Source organism: Homalodisca vitripennis, chromosome 3 (assembly GCF_021130785.1).
Source record: "Homalodisca vitripennis isolate AUS2020 chromosome 3, UT_GWSS_2.1, whole genome shotgun sequence".
Lineage (NCBI taxonomy): Eukaryota > Metazoa > Arthropoda > Insecta > Hemiptera > Cicadellidae > Homalodisca > Homalodisca vitripennis.
This window is the reverse complement of record NC_060209.1, coordinates 47,168,481-47,191,408: the sequence shown is the minus strand read 5'-3', so window position 1 is coordinate 47,191,408 and position 22,928 is coordinate 47,168,481. Positions and strand designations below refer to the sequence as shown.

Genomic DNA, 22,928 nt, shown 5'->3' with positions numbered 1-22,928 from the left:
TTTTGACCTGTTTAAGTTAGCTATGTATGTTTTTCCAACTCTTGCTTTCAGCTCTTCTTGCAGAGAACAAATGACTTATTCTTACTAAGGCTAACATTACATTGGAGAAAAGATTCCTTTAATTGTGTCATTTTTATTTTATGCTATTATAAAATCAACAATAATATCCCGATTTAAAGAATGTTGTTTATCGTTTGATAATTCGTAAGACCGAAATAAGAATCATAAAATGCTCAAATTGTGTAGTTATCTAGCCAAAATGTAGAATTCACACACCTATTCCTGTTCGTGACCACAATGTCGGTCAATGTAACAGAAAAAGTCTAGCTATAAAAAGCTGTATTGTTTATCTAGGTAAAATAAATTAACTTTTATTTATACAGCTTTATATTATTCTTTACACGCAGAAAACTTCCTCTTCATTTATTTACCTGGACACATAAAAGCTGTATAATATAATAGGCCTACAACTGGTCAAAACCCATACATTTTACAGAACACTTGTAATTAAAGAAACCGTTTCTGGCATTCAAACGTATTCAAGTAACAAATGTAATCTACGTGGAAACATAGTTTATAAACCCTACTCACCGGTGTTTGCACAAATACATGAAACATGTACCTGTAGAGCTATCTATTGAATCTGTTTGATTTCTTGAGTTTGCCATTTCCATATTTGAAACCTCGTTATTGAGTCGTCCTTTTGACTATATTTTCTTAGGAGTGAAAGTACTTGAGAGGCTTTGGAGGGTAAGTTACAGATGAGAAGAGTCTAACTCAGGATTCTCACCCAGAATATAGATTAGATGATAGTGATGAACTTACTACTCAGTAAGTTAACCAGTGCTTGCTTCAGTGCTTATATTGTTGGGAGAGTTAATTATTAACAGTATCCTGTAACTTCATGATGATCATTATTCCTTTCCTGACCTCCAAGCTGAAGAGAAAGACAGTTAAGGGGATTCCCTACTGAAAATGACCAATTTCGACCAAAAATTGAAATCCACTTTTATTTATTTTTAATTGAACTTATGAGAAACTATAAAAACATAACATTTACTATGATATAACTTTTCATCACTGTGACAAAATATTTGGAGAGGAGGATGCACACCTGCTTTTACAACCTAATCATGTCTTTGTGATAATATTTACTATACATGTTTTTTAAATGTACCCTTAACTGGCAAACTCAAGAAATCAAACAGATTCAATAGATAGCTCTACAGGTACATGTTTCATGTATTTGTGCAAACACCGGTGAGTAGGGTTTATAAACTATGTTTCCACGTAGATTACATTTGTTACTTGAATACGTTTGAATGCCAGAAACGGTTTCTTTAATTACAAGTGTTCTGTAAAATGTATGGGTTTTGACCAGTTGTAGGCCTATTATATTATACAGCTTTTATGTGTCCAGGTAAATAAATGAAGAGGAAGTTTTCTGCGTGTAAAGAATAATATAAAGCTGTATAAATAAAAGTTAATTTATTTTACCTAGATAAACAATACAGCTTTTTATAGCTAGACTTTTTCTGTTACATTGACCGACATTGTGGTCACGAACAGGAATAGGTGTGTGAATTCTACATTTTGGCTAGATAACTACACAATTTGAGCATTTTATGATTCTTATTTCGGTCTTACGAATTATCAAACGATAAACAACATTCTTTAAATCGGGATATTATTGTTGATTTTATAATAGCATAAAATAAAAATGACACAATTAAAGGAATCTTTTCTCCAATGTAATGTTAGCCTTAGTAAGAATAAGTCATTTGTTCTCTGCAAGAAGAGCTGAAAGCAAGAGTTGGAAAAACATACATAGCTAACTTAAACAGGTCAAAAGTTAAGAGGTAGCAACAGCTAATCGATTTTAGTGCTCTGTTTAATAAGGGCTTTTGGGCCGATAAGAGATTATTGCAACTCCCCTCTTTAATAAACTGTAACACTCAGAAGATATAAACATTAAAGGACCAGTTTCTCCCAAACATCAACTATATTTTGACGATCATTCCTATCATATTCAAACTACAGAAATAAAGTTAAAAATACATTACTACATAAAACAAAAAGTACGGATATATTCAGTGGTCTATAGAATCCATCAAAATATATATTTTTTTAATTCGGAGTATTAGTATGTAAATTCAATACTTACCATTATTTGTGAATCAAAACTTGACTAGGTAAAGTTTGTTTGGTTAAAAAAATGCATATGTTTTATTTCTAATTTTAATCAAAACACTGTTTAGGCATTAGTAATCGGAGAGAGTAGGAATGGCATTGATTACTCTGGCCTAGGGTCCCAAAATCTTTTGTGCCGCCCCTGGTCTTTAGTGCTTATTTTGAATTAATTAATTAATTAAAAGTCTGTTTATGAAGAAGTTAAACAGATATAACATTGTAAACTTTTTCGATCTCTAATTTCATTTTATAATGAAGACAATAAATAAATATTAGAGTTCAAAATCGCAATATCGTCACAATAAACTTCATGTACATAACCACAAATTCCAGAAGCATTGCGAACAACTTATATATCAAGAGTATCAAGATAAATAGATATATTATTACATGATAAACTGTAGTGAAAGTCGTAGTTCACTATAGATAACATTATCCATCCACAAGTTTGAATTAATTGAATAATATTTTATTAGATTATACTATCACAATAGCATTGTTTAGTGAGAAATTGTGAAATACGTAGACAAACCTTGAAGGGATTGAACACATAAGGTTACTATCTGTTTGATTGTCATAACAAAGTCAGCTGTTTTGTGGCATTTCCTTTCTCATAACAGAGAAGTTCGGAATATTTCAGTTTTAATATTTATTGCCAGTGTAAATAGTATATGATTTTTCAACATCAGGTAGGCTATAACGATTTTTAAAAGTAAGTTTAATTAAAATAAGTTGTATTTATGTAAGGTCATCCTATAAATGTCTTTTATAATATACTTTTATGGCAGTTAGACTATATCACTTCTATAGTAATTAATGATTTTATTTCAATTTTTAAATAAAAAAGGTTACAAATCTATCATTGGAACTTGTTAGAAGAGTACTGCTATTATCCTAATTTGTGTTGTAAGATTGTTTGGAAATCTGTATAGCCTAGGCCTTGGCCTGAACGTGTTAAAAATGAAAGCTTAAAATAAAACTGCAGTTATTTCCATAATTGCAATTTTCTTACCCACAAATTTACACTACACTTGTATAGTACTTAACTAACAATGGGCTGCAGTATAATAAGCAGCCACCACTAACATAATTGAATCATTGATATTCGATATCAAAATACAGATACCAAAATGTTAAACCAAATTACGTTATAAGTATTTAATATTACAGTATAACTAGTTCAGCTGTTTTTATATCTAAAAGAGTAATGATAATTATAAAACTATCTAGGCTATGGGTAACAAAGAAGTGTTACATTTAGTTACTTTTTACTATCTTGAAGGATAAACCTGCCTGACAGCTTGTGACCAATAACACATGTCGTTATGCTCTAGACATAGTGACGTAACTGCAAAAACATAACTTTTCAGGAGAGTAGGTTAAAGAAATACACCAACTCTTAAGCTTGTCTCTGCCCACATAAACCTAACATATTAATTTTTTTCTATATATGCTTTAAGGTGTCAGAATTTATGTGTTGTTATTAAAAATTAAATATTTCTTTCCTTTTCTTATTTAGAAGGCTTTTAAACTAGATAAGAAAGTATGTCTATAATTAAGACAATGGGCTAGTTCATTTACAACTTATTTATTTATACATTCCAACGGCAATGCCATTTTAAAATACTGTTTGTTACTGTTTGTTTTGTTATTTTTCAGCTTTTTGTATGAAACAATATAAAATTTTTTAAACAAAACAATAAAAACATTATTTTAAAAATAATAAAAGAAAAAATTGCTTTAACGTAACTTTTTGGTTTTTGGCCATATTAACTACTAAGCCTATATCAGCAATGATACGGAAACCAATTACTTTTTACAAAGTTGTGATAAACATTGTTTTACGAACAAAATGCTATTCATTATTGGAAAAAAATTACAGAAAAACAACACTTCAATTAAAAATTAGTGTTTTTAATGCATGTAAAACCAGTTCTTTAAACATAATTTGGTTTACTAAAATGGCTGCAATATAATAAGAGGCCACCACCACAACAGAACCATAGTATATCCTTAAAAACAGCAAAAAGTAACTAAATGTTAAACTGTTTTGTTTGTTACATTCTATAAATACACAACATGGATAGTTTTTATATAATGTAATTCGTGTTAACATTTTTTTTTCTATAGTTTAGATAATCATAAATATGATTATATTGTTGTGGTGGCCTCTTATTATACTGTAGCCAGACAATATTATTGCCTTAAGTTCAGCTGGTACGTATACAATACCAGCAGTAATCAAAGCTGAACGTATCGCAATGTGTGTAGAATCCCCCCTCATTTTAGTCGTGGTACGGCTCAACAAATTTTAGTGAAATTTTTATATATATTGTTAGAGGTATTTACAGTATACAAGTAAAATTGTGGCTATGCCAGAATTTTTGTTCTGGTCACTGCATCCATCTGTGAACAAAAACACCTTTGTAATCTTCTTCTTGTCAAGATTTAAAAGATACTTATAAGCAATTTTAGAGGATCCCTTTTAGGGATTTATAATATAATTTTTTATTATTTTTACTAAATTTTCCAATTTATTTACTAGTAGTAAACAATGAAAACTTATCCTATTAGAGGAGAAATTAATTGCAAAAGTAAAAATGTAATTTATCAGTTAACTTGTAAAAATTGTGCAATGGATTATCTTAGATTGACAACAAAAATCCATTGCACATTAGAATGAATAATCATCGTTGTTCGTCTAAAAAACAGGATGAAAAATTGGTTTCACAACACGCATTAGGCCACCAACAAAATTTTGAACAATGTTATTCACTGAAAGGTATTTGCAAAGTGTGGTAAGTATATAACTTAAGTAAGTAAGAATGATATTATGATTCCGTGAAGTCATCTGAAAACATTAATAATATATAGGCTAGTAATTAACATATTAATTAGATTTTCTGTGGTTAGCTATATAACAGTTTTACAGAAATATTAAAATGGTCGAAAATTGTGTAGACCTACTGATATGCCCTTTTAAGACTTAAGCCAAGTTAACCAGTAGGTTTTTAAATAGTGGCTTTATGCTGAATATACTCGTAGTTTCATATAAAGTGAATTTGAATGCCTACTTATATTTATGTAGATCCAAATCATCATAAGATAAAGATAAATGTAGACAGCAGCATACCTATTGGATTTGAAATATGTTGTACTGAGAGCAACAGCTGGAATATTTTTATCTTGTATAATATTGTTATTGTCTGGGTTATGTTCTACAACATTAATATTTTGTATTTTATTACTGATTGTTGTTCAGTAAAAAATCTTTTGTTTTATTCATTTTAATATACAGATGTTCATAAATTTAACTGTGCACTTATTAATAAAATAGTGAATAATTGTTGCGCTATTATAATATAATTTGTTTTCCAGGATCATTTAAGTTGAACTGATGATGTCTCAAGCCCAACAGAGGAGTTGGGCTCCTCTGAGCTTCAAAACTAGGCTCCTCATTTATTTATTTTTCTTCACTTTGCTTTCCAGTTTGTTGTTTCTGAGGTAAGTTACAAATAATATTTGCTGGAATAAAACGTGTGCCCGTACAATCCTTATCTAATTTAAGAAAATCAATTTAAGTTGTATTAAAAAATCTAAAAATCAATAACTAATTATAAACTGTAATAGTTTTTGTGATTGTATTATTATATGGACGCCCATAATATCTGCCTATAATCTCGACTTGTGATTCTATGAACGTTTACAAATTAATTGTTTGAAAACGTAACAGGTAAAAACGACTTCCGATGTACTAAAATGTTTATAACGAATCAAGTTCTCTAGTTTAGTTGTGAACTGAACTATTAACTATTAACAGTATAAAATATTATATAATTACTGTAGTGAAGTTGCTTTGCTTCTGTAAGTAAATATGATTGAACTGACTGCTAACAACTTAGTTTGTTGTTGGGTAGGTATTGCATTGTTTGTTTTAATTCTATTGCCTACTTCTAGTTTTTTATTATTTTTTTTATTCTTTACAATTCCATATTTGTTACACTTCAGTACATTTTTACGTATGTTTTTCTAGTGTCAATGCTGAGTAAACTTTATGAAGTATGTTTTTACTTAAGTACCATTCTGATATACAGGGTGAATGAAAAGTATTGATACCCCTATAATAATTTGTAATGACCGTACCTAGAAAAACAAGACCCAATATAGCTCATAAAATAAGTGAGTTTTATAAGTTTTAAATTGTTAGTGTGCAAAACTTTATATACTGACATTTGGGAATTATTCAAAGTTTCTGAAACAGAATGTTCTCTACAACACATTACAAAATACTGTATATATAAAATACTATACTGTACAACTAGTAGATAACTAAATGAATAACCACTTCTTAAATTTGTGAACATCATCAACACGTTCTCTTGAGATAAACAATAGCTTATAAGACTTGAGACTCTTCTTTTTTGAGGCATCTAAAACCTTGTTAGTAATTTTATTGTGGGTTTTGTTCACTGTTAAACATTAAGTATAGCTATTCATTAGTTTTCCTATTAAAAGTAAATTGAAATGTGAATTAGATGCCATTGTATACTGGTTTGAGATAACGACCTCTAAGTTTCACCGTTAATTTTCTTTCTTAAAGATCTTTAAAACTATGTTTAACTTGACGGTTTATATTTAAAATTTATAAGTTGGGCCCAAAATTTGGCACTTTGAGAGCAGAGGCAATCTTGTGATACTAATCAAAAAGTGCAGTTTTGTTCTCTTCAGAAATGTTGGTGAGTTTGGTTTTTATAGGTGTGGCCATTTAAAATTAGTATGGAGTATCCATACTTTTTATTTCTTAGTATAAAAACAAGTAAAATTTAGATAAAAAACATATAGTTTTTCATGATAGCTCATACATTTACCTACTTTTCTATGTAATTGCTATTACTATTAAAGTACTGATCATGTAACACTGTAGAAAGTTGCTACCTGATCGACTACTGCAATACAATCATTTTTATAATTTCATCATTGTGAAGGTGACCTCCAGAATGCTTCTTGAATTGCAAAAAAAATATGACGTAGTTAGTGAGCGCTAAATCTAGGATATAACAAATATGACCATGGCCATCCAAATGACGTGACGAGATCTTGAGTTTGTTGTGCCAAAAAGGGGCAGGTATTGTATGTATGTAGCAAAATGATTCATCTTCGAATTGCACAATACAATTCGTGTAAAGTCTCACACTATTTTTTAGAATTTATTGTCCCCACGAGGAAAAAAAACAACACGCTCTTTCTGTTTCAAGACAAGGTACACATTATTTTCCGGGTTGAAATTTACTGTTTGAACTTCATTTTTTTTTTTGTGATTTAGGATGCTGCCATTCCATGGATTGTATTGAATTCATTGTAATGTAAGCCACACTTGTTTCATCGCCTGTGATAATAGGATTAAATAATTGTCACCTCCAACATTATAATAATACTCAGTGATAGCCAATGTACTTTAAAAACATAATTTGTAAAAAATTTGATGTATTTTACATTAGAACTTGTGAAAAGTTAGCAATTTTTATACAACACTTGTGCAAATTATGTTTTTCCTAACTGATCTACTTTTCTTAATCCTACATCACGAGCAATGTGTGCTACCTTGTCAGGTTGTTTCTGAAGTTTACCTTTCTCCATGCAGTCTTGAAACACAGAATGCTGGGAAGTCAGCGATCATGTTAGTGAGCTTCATATTTCCTCTGGGTGGCACACGCATTTCCATCACAAAATCTGCAAACAAGATGCATACCAATGTACTTGTAAGAAGTGTACTTTACGGCAATCTACACTTGACTAATTTGAGCAGAAAAATAGTAGATTATAGGATAGAAGTAATTTATGTGGACTGGTTTATAAGACTAGACAAGGAGTGGGTATGATACTGGAGAAAGTGATAAGATAAGGAAGTGAACTATTGATAAAAGGATGTTACCATAAATCCATAACTAGAATCCATGAATTATTTTAAACTGCTTTACTTTTCAAAAGCTTCCATTCCTTATTTTATGAGACGTTATTTATAAAACATAAAAGTCAAGTACAGTGTTTTAGTTTTACATTTATTTAGCTCACTGTTTTTTTTTAATATTCAAACTGCGAAAATTAAATCATTGATTACTCAACCCTGCTTATATGGCATATAATTTTAAAGTTAACGAAATTGCAAAGTTTTTATTTTTACTTGATACCTTGTTGGTTCAAGTTATTGTTACAACGATTAAAAACTGTAAATATTTTGTAGTTTTCTGAATTTACAGACCACCTAGTAGTAATTATTTGGAATTTATTGTTAAACTAGAAGAAAATAGCCAGCCTTATGAAAGTGTTTGATAAAAAACATATCATACTTGTAGGTGACTTTAATGTAAATGTGTTGAATGAAACAAAATGGGGTACATTTACGTAGATTGATGGAATCATATGGCTTAAACATGTCTTTTAAGGAACAAACTAAATCAACTGTAACTGCTCATACTTGTATTGATAATATAATTACAAATTTTTTCCAGAGGCATTGTTAATTACTCTAACCTGGTTTATCTAATCATAAAATGTTTGTAATAAAACATCCACTCAGCAGAATTAGTAATTCACAATCCAAACATCAAATCACAAGCCTAAAAAGAAAATGTAGCACGCAATATAAATAATATTATATACCTCCTACATAATAATATATAAATATAAAATTAGATAACAAAAGCGACATAAACTACAACTTTGAACTAGTTCATACCTCGTGGTGCTTATTATAAAGTTTTGATGAAGCTTTTCCTTTCGTTTCATGTAAACAAAAAAACAACTGTTATAAACACACTATGGCTAACCCAGAGAAAAATAAAATCATGTATACACAAACATCAACTACATGAAGCCCGGTGCACTTCAAATTGCCCCGAGCTCTCCACATTTTATAAGTAATGTTGTAAAAATTGAAGAATGTTATTCAAGCTGCAAAAATAATTTCCAATGACAGGTATATCTTAGATGCAGAAAGTAAACCCAGAGCAATGTGGAATGTTGTTAAAAGAGAAACTGGAAGATTAACACTGACAGAGAATGAAAACATATTGCTTAGTATGGATAGCAAAACTATTTCTCAATCATAGCGGATAGCAAATTCTTCCAACAATTATTTTATTAACGTTTCTAACGATTTAGAACCAGACGTTGAAAAATATGTTCAGTTTCTTTCCAAATGTAATCGTTACGTACAGTCTTCTAAGTTTGTACAACCAACAGATCCTAATGAAATTAGGATTAGATTTTGACATTGATAAATTAAATATCTGTTGGCCGGAATGGTATTCCTACTAATGTCCTAAAAGCTTCAGTTTACTTAATGCTTGCCCAATATCTTTCATCATTAATCAATGTTTTGAAGTTGGTATTTTTCCTGTCGAACTAAAATTTGCAATTGTAAAACACCTTTATAAGAAGAAAGATAAAACAAATATCGACCAATCACATTGCTTCCCGTTATATATATACAAAGTTTATGAAAAAGTGTTTCATTCCAGAATTACAGGTCATTTTAAAATATAATAAAATATAAAAATTGTAGTTTCCTCTCAGTACAATTTTTCATACTCACAAAAGATTTGTGCCTATAATTCTACAAGGCATGTGTATATATAATGCCCTTAAGATAGATTATTTATATATTCAAACAATTTTTTAAGAGTTAATATTTATGGTAAAAATTGCTAATACAAAACAAGTTACTGATATTATAGATACTATTGCCTCCGAATTTACACTTTAATTTATTGTCTTTAGAAGTTAAATAAAACAAAATTCTTGAAGTAGTTCTCTATGATAGATGTGTCATGTGGGATAGTTTTAATTTTGAGATTTTTGCCAGCATTTTAAGTCAAGTTTATTTATTTACAACGTGCTAGAAATAAAATAAAGGTACTACTAAATTGTACCTAAAATTCCACATTTTGCAATAAAATGGCATGGCACTTTTCTCTTAGAAATTGGTAACATTTCATGGCACTAAAAGGGTCTTATATATATATTTGTATACTGTATATAATACAGTCCAAGTAACCTATCTCAGTAAGCAAAAATTTAACCCATGGGTCTCGGTACAAGACCATTTTGTTTGCTTGGTACACAGTTATTGTAGACTTACGTCATTATCTCGGTTATGTAACATACAGTCCTCTATCTAACGTTTTAATTGAAAGTTCAACAGTTAGATCATTTTGTTTGCTTGGTACACAGTTATTGTAGACTTACGTCATTATCTCGGTTATGTAGCATAAGTCCAGTCTCTCTTTTAAACGTTTTAATTTGAAAGTTGAACAGTTAGATCACAGTGGAATTCTCTGTAGATATTCTTTACTGTTGTATTTTGAAGTGAAAGTCAGCTAAATATTGTAATTATTAGCCTAGATACAATGAACTGAGCATTGATAATTGTATATTATTTAATGTAAATATCTATCATGTTTATAAATAGTGAATTATATAAATTTTTGTGTTTTACCTTGGTCTGACATTCTCCAATCACGAAAATTTGTGCAGACTATATGTATATTCAAACTTTACTGCAAATTTTGTGTGTTCCTTTATTATTTTATATGCCTTTAAATTGGTTTGTATTAGTTTTTCACTTTAATTAAAACTAAGAAGAAATCATACACAAAAGAACTTTGCGTGTTGACAAAGAAAATGCATAATATTGTAGGCGATATTGAGTTTTTACATTACTTAATCTTCAGTTTGATGTACAAAGTCATGTTTATTTTCAGTAAAATCTTGAATAAAACATGCTAAAATAGTTTTTGCCCATAAAAACGAAGCAGTTTCCTTTTTACTTTATATTCTTAAATTATATATGCATTTTTAGTTTCCAAAAAGATTTTATAGACATTAAGAAAAAATATTGAATCTAATTTGTAGATAGTTTAATTCTAAATAAGGAAGTGAAAACCAAAATAGTTATTGCAATCCTAACTATAATTACATTAATTTCAATAGAATTTTGTAATTTTGGCCATTTTAATTGCTAGCAGGTACCTTACAGAATACAGACAATAGCTAGGACAACTAATAGAACTTTTAGAATGTTTGGTTATGTGGCTGGAAATGAAAGCCTTTTATTAATTTGAAGAGGTACCTAAATGGTTTTAATGGTATTGAATTGAAAATTAATTTTAAACTAGTTATAGGGAAATATTAATTAAGTTATAAGAAACTAGTTATAATGAAATGTGACAAATAATAGCCTAACTCATGCCAATCCTGTGACATTGTTAATGCTTAATATGGGACAACATTAAACATTCTAGATTCTTGTGTATACAATTAATTACCCAAGAAACAGACTATGTAATTAAATTAAATGTAAATGTTCTGTAATCTGTAAACACATATGCTTTTATGTTGTAGTAGGCTACTTAATTTCACAAGAGCTATTTGGTATCATATGTCTGGAGTTTAAATTCTTTGGTAAAACCAAATAATTAATGTTGAGAAAATCCAGTAAACTAGAAATCAATATAAGACATCTAAAACACTAATGATCAAAAGAAAATGAAAACTGAACTCTACATTTTATTTTAATTTAAAAAATTCTAACTCCTACATTATTAAAAAACTAAATAAAATGATAACGCTGGATATTTATTAAGGTTAGTTAAAGAAATTTAGTTAAATTTAATATTTAAAATTAAAATGTATTAAAAATAACGTAAGGTATACGTTTAGTTTGAAACACGTATCATAATAATTGGTAGGTCAACACAATAAAAGCATTTCAATTATATTAAAAGGGATCAATGTTTAGTTTGTGCTATCACAGTACACAACTCCTACAAGTAATTGAAAAGATTAAAGAATATATTTAAATAATACTAAACTTGTTATGTATGACAATATATATTACAAACATCATCTTGTACCAACATAAAACAATATCTTTAGAGTATTTCTAAACTTACCTAAATTTGGTTCTCAATCACTCTCCTTGGTTAGAGCCTAGACTATCTGCCTTCTCTGAGCAAATCATATCAGAGTGAGTGGGTGACTAATTGAGGCTGACTAACTTTGTTTATGGTGTGTGTGTGTGTGTTTGTGTTCGTGCCTGTGCCCAGCAACTAACTGTTTGATCCCCAGTACACACCAAGGTCAACTCTATATGAATATGTAGTCAGTGTGTGCAGGAAGTACAATCAATCTAAGATTATCTCTTGTAGCCAATCTTTGTTGCTTTCTTATTTTATAACTGTGTGAGTTGAAAATACTTCTTTAATTTATATATATATATATATATATATATATATATATATATATATATATATATATATGACTGTAATTAAAAAAATGTAATATACCAAATTAATTGTAAGTTTTGCTCCAAACTATACATTGGCCAAAAATCGAACCATTTAAGAATCCGTATGACAGGGCATAGGTTTGACATTTTCCATAAAGATGAAGATAAACCATTGGCAAGACATTGTCTACAACATAATCAAGACACAATTGAAGAGTGTTTTAAATTAAAAGGAATACACCAACTACCACCATGCCCTGATGAAAACTACAATAGATTAAAATTAAAGCCATGGAGCAAGCTCATCAAATTATGTTGAAGACAAAAAATCCATTTGGTCTAAATTTAAGATAACTTTAAAACAATTTTAATACATTGAAAATTTTTCATAAATTACAAGTTGCATTCCATCCTTTATAATAATCAACTGTTCCAACAAGATTTAATTAGAAAAATTTCACGTCAGCTGGACTTTATCAAATGTTATGCACTGTGTTTACATTTATGTTTTCTTAATTCTTGTTAACGTGTTATAGTTTGTATTATTTTTTATTTACAACTTCCTGAAGACGGGGGTATTAAATCCCCCGAAATATAGAAGTGAAAAATGGTTCTTTCTTTTCTTCTATTCAACACAGTGATTAGTATATATATACTAGCTGACCCGGTGAACTTCGTTTCACTTACCTCTTGGACATGTCGCTACCTTTGTTAACATATTTACATATGTACTTTATCAATTTGACAGATTTACAAAATTCCACATTGATGTGACTTTCAAAAGTTTTGGACAATATTGGCGAGTACGGCACAATCCAACGATTATCTACATCAAAATTTTGTCATTTTATCTTCACAATTACAGATCGCCCACCGTCCTCAACTGATTGCCGACGATACAACGGGTAACCATCATTTCTCGAGATGGTTTCAGCAATCAATGCTCTAGGGTATCGGCCAACTTGCCGTCGACCATACAGGGGGAGTTGTTGTTGAAAACTCCGCAAGGTCCATGTATCATATGTTTACTTACTACTGCATGCATTTTTGGGTCAAGTGTTTCATCGGGAATCTCGGCTGAAATTATGGAATCAATGTCTTCTGGCCTTAATTTATCAACTAACCAAACTAATATGTGCGCATGTGGCAGACCACGCTTTTGCCACTCAACAGAGTACATCCAAAAACGTACTTGGCCATACACACGATGCTTTATAATGAAATTCATTAAAGATTTTAATTTTTGCTTAAACACTCAGTGATGTCATGCCTATCAATTGGTGTTTGGCCGTGTAGCAATTCTTTCTTAATTTCCATCCATTGTGGGTTACAGGTGAATGTAATAAATAGGTCTGGACGGCCATATTTTCTAACATACGACATCGCACCTTGCGCGTATTCGTGCATATGGCGCGGGCTTCCAATGTAAGTGGCCGTCAAAATTGTAATTTTTTTCCACATTTTCTGCATTTGCAACGGCATTAATAGCATCACGAATCAGTATGAATAAAAATTCATAGAGCTGACTTTTTTGTTGGTTTCAGCACCTGGAATCAGAAATGATAAACAATGACATTTTTGCATACCCTACATTAAATATAACACATTTATTGTCAAATTATCATCATTATCATATCGGAAAAAAGGCAATCAATACAGGTAATCAATTTAAAGCTTTCTGGTAAACTATATTTTTTGTCTTTTTTTGCGGTGCGTAAACATATAAAGATATACTTTACCATGTGTAACAAAAATCTTCGACATAAAATATTGGGTGCTGTCAGGCCTAAACACGACAGTACTTTATTTGCCATCAATAAACACATATATTCTATCATGATCAATGTCTAATTGTAAATTTCCGCATTAATTAGTAGTGTAGGATTCGAAGTTTGACATCGCACACGATGTAGCACATCCTCAGACATGTCATCCCTATATTTCATCCACAAATCTTTCGGATTCGAAGGGAAACATGTGGATATTATAATCGCAAACAATGTTCGAATTTGATGTGGTGAAGATATGATGGAATCCTTGAGCGTATTATCCCAATGTAAATCATCCTCGAGTAACTGTAATAGTTGACACGCCTCACGGTAAGTAGCACACATATGTCCATCAACTGTTCTCAATTGTTGAAACGATGTCGGACCACGAACATTCACCAATAACAATCTAAGATAATAACATTCAGCGTTATTTGGATGTACTGTATTTGTCGGCACTATAATCGATTTCTGGATCGTAGGAGAATGCTGCTCGTTCCAGGTTCACAGGAGCATTGCGTTTGCAGAATCGGTCAATTTCCTTTACCCGGGCTCGCTGCTGTTGTGATACATGTGCCCAAACTCGTTGCATTCTTTGTCTATCCACTTCATTCTGATTTACTGTAGAACGCAAATGTGCCATACCAATACGACTGTTATCATTATCAGTCTCTTGCTGTCATCAGTGCGATTAGCGCGCGAGGTAGCTCGCCGCACATTCGATCTACTTCGACGACCTATGTTAGGTCGTTTTCTTCTCGGCATTCTAAGCAGTATCTGATATTAATGTTTTTTCTTGCACCAATAATGTTAACCTATAATGGCGACAGCTGTTTTACCCAAAATTGCATGCAGTAGTAAGTAAACATATGATACTGAGACACTTCGTCATTTGTATTTGTTACAGCTGTTAAACTAATTATCGATACATAAACATCAATTAAACGTTTGACAGGTAAGAACAGTTTGTATGAGAAAATCAAATTGTCGTTTTTAGTATTTTCCTTGCAATTTTGTTATATTTTCTCATCGTTTAAACCTTCCCTGGACTTCCACGAACATTTCAAGACCAAAATTAGCCAAATCGGTTCAGCCGTTCTCAAGTTTTAGCGAGACTAACGAACGGAAATATTCATTTTTATTTATATAGATATATATGTATGTATATATATATATATATATATATATATATATATATAAAACAATAATTTATATATATATATATAAATTATTGTTTTAAATTTCAAAGTACCATATATTTCTACCATCTACTGTTCTGCTTTTACTTTGTTTGATTGGGGTAAAAGTAATATTTATTAGTGTGTTGTTACTGGTTATAATAATGCTAGACAATGTCACTAATTTGAGGACTAAAGGAGACTAATTTGAGTGACTCACTGATGCAGTTCCAAAAAATCTTTGGGTGGCACGCCATTTTCGGTTCTCATACTGAGATTAATCTATATATATTATATAAAAATGAATGTTTGTGTGTTTGTCCTTTATGGAATCGTAAACTAAGTAACCGATCATTATGAAAATTAGTATGTATATGTATTTTTCTACGGAGGTTTATATGCTATGCCCATTGATGTAACTCACCACCAGGTGGCGCTGCAAAAGATAAAAGTTTTCAAAGCGCCTGCACATTATAAACTGCAATCGTGAAAAATTTATATTTTTATATGTATTCTATATCACGTTCTTTATGAAACGTTCAGTATATATAGCACAAACACAGTTGATCAATTAGTATCAGTTATAGAAGTTGACGATCAAAATGACCAGTTGTAAAAAACACTACTATATTTATATTTTAGGTGATAATTTGATAAACATTTGTAGATTCCACAATAATTCTTTGTGAAATCTAAAAATTAAAAACATTCCTTTTTTTTGTTAAGTATTACAATTTTCCAATAAATAAAAAAGATGACATTTTGAAAAACTATGTACAAATTGCTAAAAATGACATGGCATTTTTGGATAACACTTGGATAAAATACTTGTGGTACTTTTAACCAGTATTTAAAAAATGTCTGGCACTGTAAGCATTACGGTAAAAAACATATAAAAAAAAATAAAAATTCAAAAGATTGTTAAAATATCTTTAATCGCTAATTAAAAATTCAATTTTTGTGTGTTTTTAGTAATTTTAATGCTGAAAATGCTTTTGTTTTGTACTTTAATACCAAATATTTGTTTGGTCGGTTATTAAAAAAAAAATACATGTATATTCAGCACAGGTTAATTTAAAGCACAAATTCTAAGACAAATTAATTCTAACTATAAAGGATTGTAATCTAGCATTGTGAATGCTAAGTTATACCTAATAATGAAAACATTCTGTAAAATATAATTACATTTACAACAACAACAAAATAATACAGGAACTGCAAATAATAAGGGATTTATAGTTCATATTAAATATAGAAGAAGTTTAATAATAACGGATAATAGTATTAATTATTTTATTGAAGTAATAACTTTTACAAATAATTGAGAAATTCATGTTACAGTTGTTATATCATCAGTACACAATTAAAAGTTTTTTATACACTACCAGTCAAATACAAAACAAATTTCCCTGAAAATTAACTTTTTACAAAAATAAAATAATATTATTCAAATTTTTTTAAAGGTTCAAATTAATATACATATTTTAAATACAAATATGACCCTAATAGTTATATTCACCAATGAAACAAAATTTTTAACGTGAAATCACCTCTTTAATTAATTATTGGTCCAGTTTACTGGATTAAGAATAATTTTCTTCAGCTTTATTTAGTAAAAGTTTTATGGTAATGATGGTTCCTCTAAACTATACAATGAAATTTCCAAAAACTATCAATAAAGTGTTGATCGGATTTACAATTTTCAAATATACTATATTTTACATTTGAAATAAATGTTAAATTTTTTATGTTTTCAAGTAGTTGGTCTAAAGAAATTTTTTAAACCCTTATATACCATTGATTTGACAAATTTACATTTGTCTACACTAAATCTCAGAAAGTTACTATATTTTGGAAGAGCTATCTTTGAAGTATAAATTTAATGCTGATTTGACAGGGGCCGCAGAGAAGTTCTTACAGATCATGAATGGGATGTATTGATCTTTACCCAGCACTGGCCAAACACAGTGTGTATGACTTGGGAAGAAAAAAACCCATCAAACAACAGTTGTCGACTTCCTAAAGAGAAAGACATCTGGACCATTCATGGCATTTGGTAAGTTAATGGTAAAGCAATTTATTTTTGAGGACCATTCATGGCATTTGGTAAGTTAATGAAAAAGCCATTTATTTTTGGCTTATACATAAATTGGCTGTAGGGGTGACGGATGGCGGTGCTCGTGGCGTGCTTGTGGTCAGGCTGTGTGTTTGAGAGAATGAATGTAGCAATAACAAGAAATTATTTAAAAAGTAAATTGTTAATTTAAGTTTTAATTTATTTTTGTTTGAAAATTTTCTACATATTCAGCTGATAAATTTGATTTTTAATTATTACATAGTAGTATATATTTTAGTTAAATTTAAATATAAAATGGAATTTGTTATAGTTTTAAGGTCATTAAATGAAAATATGTATATATATATATATAAGTAGATATGAATATGGCGGTTCTAGCTCACTTTTTGGGACAGACAGAAAATCAAGGGAAAATACTGTTTAAAGGACAATAACGAATCTGTAAAATCAAACAGTAAGGGCGGTTCTAGCTCACTTTTGGGACAGACGGTAAATCAATGAAAAAGACTGTTTAAAAGGACAATAAACGAATCTGTAAACTCACGAATGAAAAAATTACCGAATCTATAGCTGTTTGCTTCTACTTTCTTGAGCTGTCAAATCAATCTATTTGAAATGTCTGCTACGACGAAAAATCTTCTACTCTACAAAATTGATAGTAACACAGTCTTTTATCTTTAATAGTCTTCTTTCCAGTAACAATCAAGTGTAATTTTCATTTTTGTTTTAAATTCTTTAATCTTTTTTTCATCCAAAACAGTCAAAAATCTGTTCGGCAAAGTGTACTTTACAATCTTCCAACTCGGCAATTATTTGTAAAACCCCGAATTTATCTTTCATTTTCTCCACAAATTCAAGATTCTATATCTCTTTTTTTCTTCCAATTCCACTAATTTCTTATATTCTTTGAATCTTAGTTCACCAACCTTATTCAACTCTTGTAACAGCGCCGCCATTTATTATAGAAAAATCTTTTAACTAAATTTAGTTAAAAGATTTTTTCTATAATAAATAGAACAATCTGAAAACATTTGACCAGAAATTGTGCTGATTTGTGTCAAGTTGTCACAAAAATCACCACTTCTCAAAATTTTTAGTTTACAAATTTTTGCTCTTTAAATATGGAGCGGAAAAAGATATAGAGTGCCCATACTGCAAAAAAGACATTTTTGAACATCACTATACTCGACATTACAATTCGAAAAAATCATTTTGAAGAACAAAGAAATTTATAAATAAAAGAATTGAATTATTTAAGACAATGGGCTAAGGAGAATCAGATCGATGGTCACGAGAAGATGTACAATATAGAAAAAAATTGCGTGAATTAAAGAAAAACTTTAAGGAAGATAAAAAAGATCTCAATCTATTTAATGATGAAAAAATTCAATCAATCGCTGAAAAAATTGTCCATAGAAAACAAACGATAAAACTAAGTCTGAAATGATCGAAGAAATTGATAAAACTCTTAACGAAAAAACCTGAAAATATCATAGATGTAGAAGTTTTATCCTCTATACATGGTCTTTTCAAACAATACATTTTAACGAATTTAAACGAAAATTTCATGTCAATTTTACAAATATCTATCAATTATGAGGCCAGAGATTAAAAGTTTAATAGAAAAATTTCAAGAAACCGTTAAAAATATGAAAGGTTATTTATCTTTAGAATGCGAATACGAACGAACTTTAGTGAACGGTGAACCACAAACTTGTCCTATGTATTTTACTATAAAAGCGGATGAAATCTTCGATGTGAACGACTTTATTACTAAGCAATTTAATAAATTAACACATCGAGAACAAAACGAATCATCCAAATAAAGGTTCTGGATGGACATTTAAAACGCTGCAAACAACTAGTTTTGAGCCTTAATAAACACGAATTTATGAACGCAGGATCATATATCGATTTACCCACAAGAGATCAAAGTAAAGAAAGCTTGTGTAAATATCAAAAATAAAGATGATTTCTGTTTTGTTTATTCTATCCGATGTGCTATGGGAAAAACCCGAAAAGAATGCTGACAGAGCAAAGCAATACGAGAAATTTGTAAATGACGAGATATTTTCGGGCTTTGAGTATCCAATGTCTTTAAAAGATATACAATTATTTGAGAAACGCAGCTCCAATTCCAAGTACAAATATCCAAAAATGTCTATAAATATCTATACTTATGACGAAAAACTCAACATTGTTCCATTACAAATTTCCGAAGTTTATAATGCCGAGTTAGAAATCGATTTATTGTATGTTAAACAAGAAGACAAATCTCATTTTGTTTTGATAACTGATTTAAATAGATTAGTGAGTTCTCAGTTATCTAAACACGAACATAAAAAATTGCTATGTAGAAGATGTTTAAGCCATTTCTACAAATCTGGAGATTTAGCAGATCATTTAGAAATTTGCAAGCAACATGAAGTATGCAAACCTATTATGCCATTTCCAGGTCAAACAACTAAAATTTACTAATTATCAAAAGAAGTTTAGCCATCCGTACGTTATTTATATGGATTTTGAGAGCATATTAGAAAAAAAATTCCGACATGCAAGAACAATCCACAAAGATCGACTACAACCAAGATTCAGAAGCACATTCCTTATGGTTTTACTCTATATTTAGTGTCAAATGTGACCAATCGTATTGTACAAGCCGATATGTTTATCGAGCAAAAAATGAAGAAGATTTGCCAAATGTTCCTGCAAAATTGTTTGAAGAACTCAATAAAATATCAAAATACATAGCTACAAAATATAATTCTAAGAACAAAAAACCTATGAAATTGACTGAAGAATGAAGAAATTTCATACCAAAATGCAAACGTTTTGTCATATTTGCGAATGGTCTGCTTATGATGTTGGGTCAATTCAGTATGGTTTTACTCCTGATATTTGGAAAGATAAGAGTTATAATAAAGTGAGAGATCATTGTCATTTAACCGGCAAGTTTCGAGGCGCAGCTCATTCATGTTGTAATCTGAATTTGAAATTTCCCCAGAACATCCCAGTTTTTCTGTCATAATATGTCAAATTACGATACTCATTTGTACATAAAAGAGATGGCTAAACAATATGGAAATGTTGATTTGATCGCAAACACAGATGAAAAATATATAAATTATTCAGTAAATTCAGGATATGGATATGAATTCGAAGGTGATAAGCCAAGAAAATTCATCAAGTTTTTTCGTTCGTAGACACGTTCAGATTCATGGCCTCGTCTATAGAAAAGTTAGCTAAAAATCTAAAGAAAGAAGACTTCAAACATACAAATCATTTTATACAAGATGGACGGAATATTGAACGCAATTCTAGAAAGACAACCAAATGACGAAGAAGAAATCTTTAAAATTCTATCTGGGAAAGGTATATTTCCTTACGAATTTATCGATAGTATTGAAAAACTGATTACACAGAAGAGCTGAAAATTCAAGATTTCTATTCACTTTTGACAGACGAGAGCATATCTGAGAAAGATTATCAACACTACTTGAGCGTTTGGAACAAATTAAAAGAGAAAAATCTTGGAAATTACTCTGATTTGTAACAATATCCAAGATGTACTATTGCTCACTGATATATTTGAAAATTTTAGGAATATTTGTTTGAATTGCTATAAGCTTGATCCAGCACACTATCTAACAGCTCCCAGTCTTGCATGGGATGCTATGTTAAAATTAACGAAGATAGAATTACAATTAATTAGTGATTATAATATGTATTTTGATGATCGAAAAAGGTATTCGCGGAGGCATTTCTCAGTGTATTAAACGATATGTGAAAGCAAATAACAAATATTTAAAAGATTTTGATAAGACAAAAGCCCGAAAACTATTTACTCTATCTCGATGCAAACAACCTTTATGGGTATGGTCTTATGCAAAAACTGCCGTTTAGTGATATCAAGTGGATGGATCCTAAAACCTATACAAAAGAAGAGTGGCAAGAAACAATTTTAGAACTCACTGGCGACGAAGATTATGGCTATATTCTCGAAGTCGATCTTGGATATCCAACAAATTTACACGAACATCACAAGGATTTACCTCTTGCTCCAGAACATTTTAAAAACAAACTTTGCACAACTCTACTGGATAAAACTGAATACGTTGTTCATTCGAGAAATTTGAAGTTCTATTTGGAACAAGGTATATGATTTTGAAACATGTGAATAGAGTTATTGCATTCGATCAGAAGCCTTTTATGAAAGAATACATTGATTTTAACACAAACATGAGAACCAAAGCTACAAGCGACTTTGAAAAGGACTTTTATAAGCTGATGAACAACTCAGTTTTTGGAAAATCTATGGAAAATGTGAGAAACAGATGTGATATTAAGCTTGGAAATGAAGAATTTTCAATGAAACAAGCTAAGAAAACAAATTTCAAATGCTTTAACATCTTTGACGACAACTGTTATAGCGAGTCACATGTACAAACAAAAGGTTAAATTTAACAAACCGATTTTACATAGGATTTTCAGTTCTCGACCTCTCAAAATTGCTAATGTACGAGTTTTATTACAACAAATTAAAGAAGTTTTGATCCAGATTTGAATCTGTGTTACATGGATACAGACAGTTATTTATCTAGAATTGAAACGAGATCCTTTTAAAATTATTAAAGAAAATATAGATGACTTTGATACAAGTGATTATCCAAAAGATCATGAATGTTTCACTACTAAAAATAAGAAGGTGTAATAGGGAAATTCAAAGATGAGTTAAATAGCGAAGTTTTAGAAGAATTTTGTGGTTTAAGGTCTAAGATGTACTCGTACAAAATATCTAGATAAAAACCCAGTTAGGTGTAAAGGAATTAAGAGAAGCGTTGTAAATAAAAACAATAAATATCGAAAACTTGAAGAGATGTTTGTTCGAAGATAAAGAAGAATTTAGGGAGATGACAGTCATCAAAAGTTATAAACATGAGTTGTACACTGTTACCATAAACAAGCTGGGCACTGACGCTAAAGATGATAAGAGAATTGTCCTAGAAAATAAGATCGATACAGTACCGTATGGCTATAAAAATGAAGCAAAATCTGATATATTAGACGAATTAAATAAACTTGGAAACTTTGATATGTAAATGGAAGATGATTTAATTCACTGTCACAAGTGTAAAAAGAAAACGAAAAATATAGATTCAAAAATCGTTCAAACTCAAAATGGATTGTATAGAATTGCTGCAAAATGTTCAAAATGTAAGACAAACAAGAGTAAGTTTATAAAGAATCCAAATCCAAAACCTGTTAAGCAAGAATTGAAGACTAAAAGATGAGATAGAGATTGAAGCTCGAGAAATTCATGCACCAGTACGAAAAAAAGTTTAAAAAGAGAAAAATTATAACATTAGGAATTGACGATTTATGGGGCAGCAGATTTAGTTATAATGTTCTAACTATTCAGATCAAAA

General features: G+C 29.9%; 1 protein-coding gene across 3 annotated transcripts in view; it reads left to right on the top strand.

Annotated features, from left to right (window-relative positions):
• The window catches only part of LOC124356862 (ribonuclease Oy), a 65,976-nt gene that overhangs the window by 11,602 nt on the left and 31,446 nt on the right, over positions 1–22,928 (top strand). The window contains exons 1-3 of one of the 3 annotated variants that reach the window (XM_046808134.1): positions 2,472–2,902; positions 5,569–5,694; positions 17,323–17,481. In XM_046808134.1, the coding sequence (XP_046664090.1) occupies positions 5,588–5,694; positions 17,323–17,481 (266 nt within the window). In that variant the 5' untranslated portion in view covers positions 2,472–2,902; positions 5,569–5,587. Of the gene's footprint in view, positions 1–2,471; positions 2,903–5,568; positions 5,695–17,322; positions 17,482–22,928 lie in introns of those variants that run through there. The other 2 variants (XM_046808133.1, XM_046808136.1) reach the window with 2 other exon arrangements.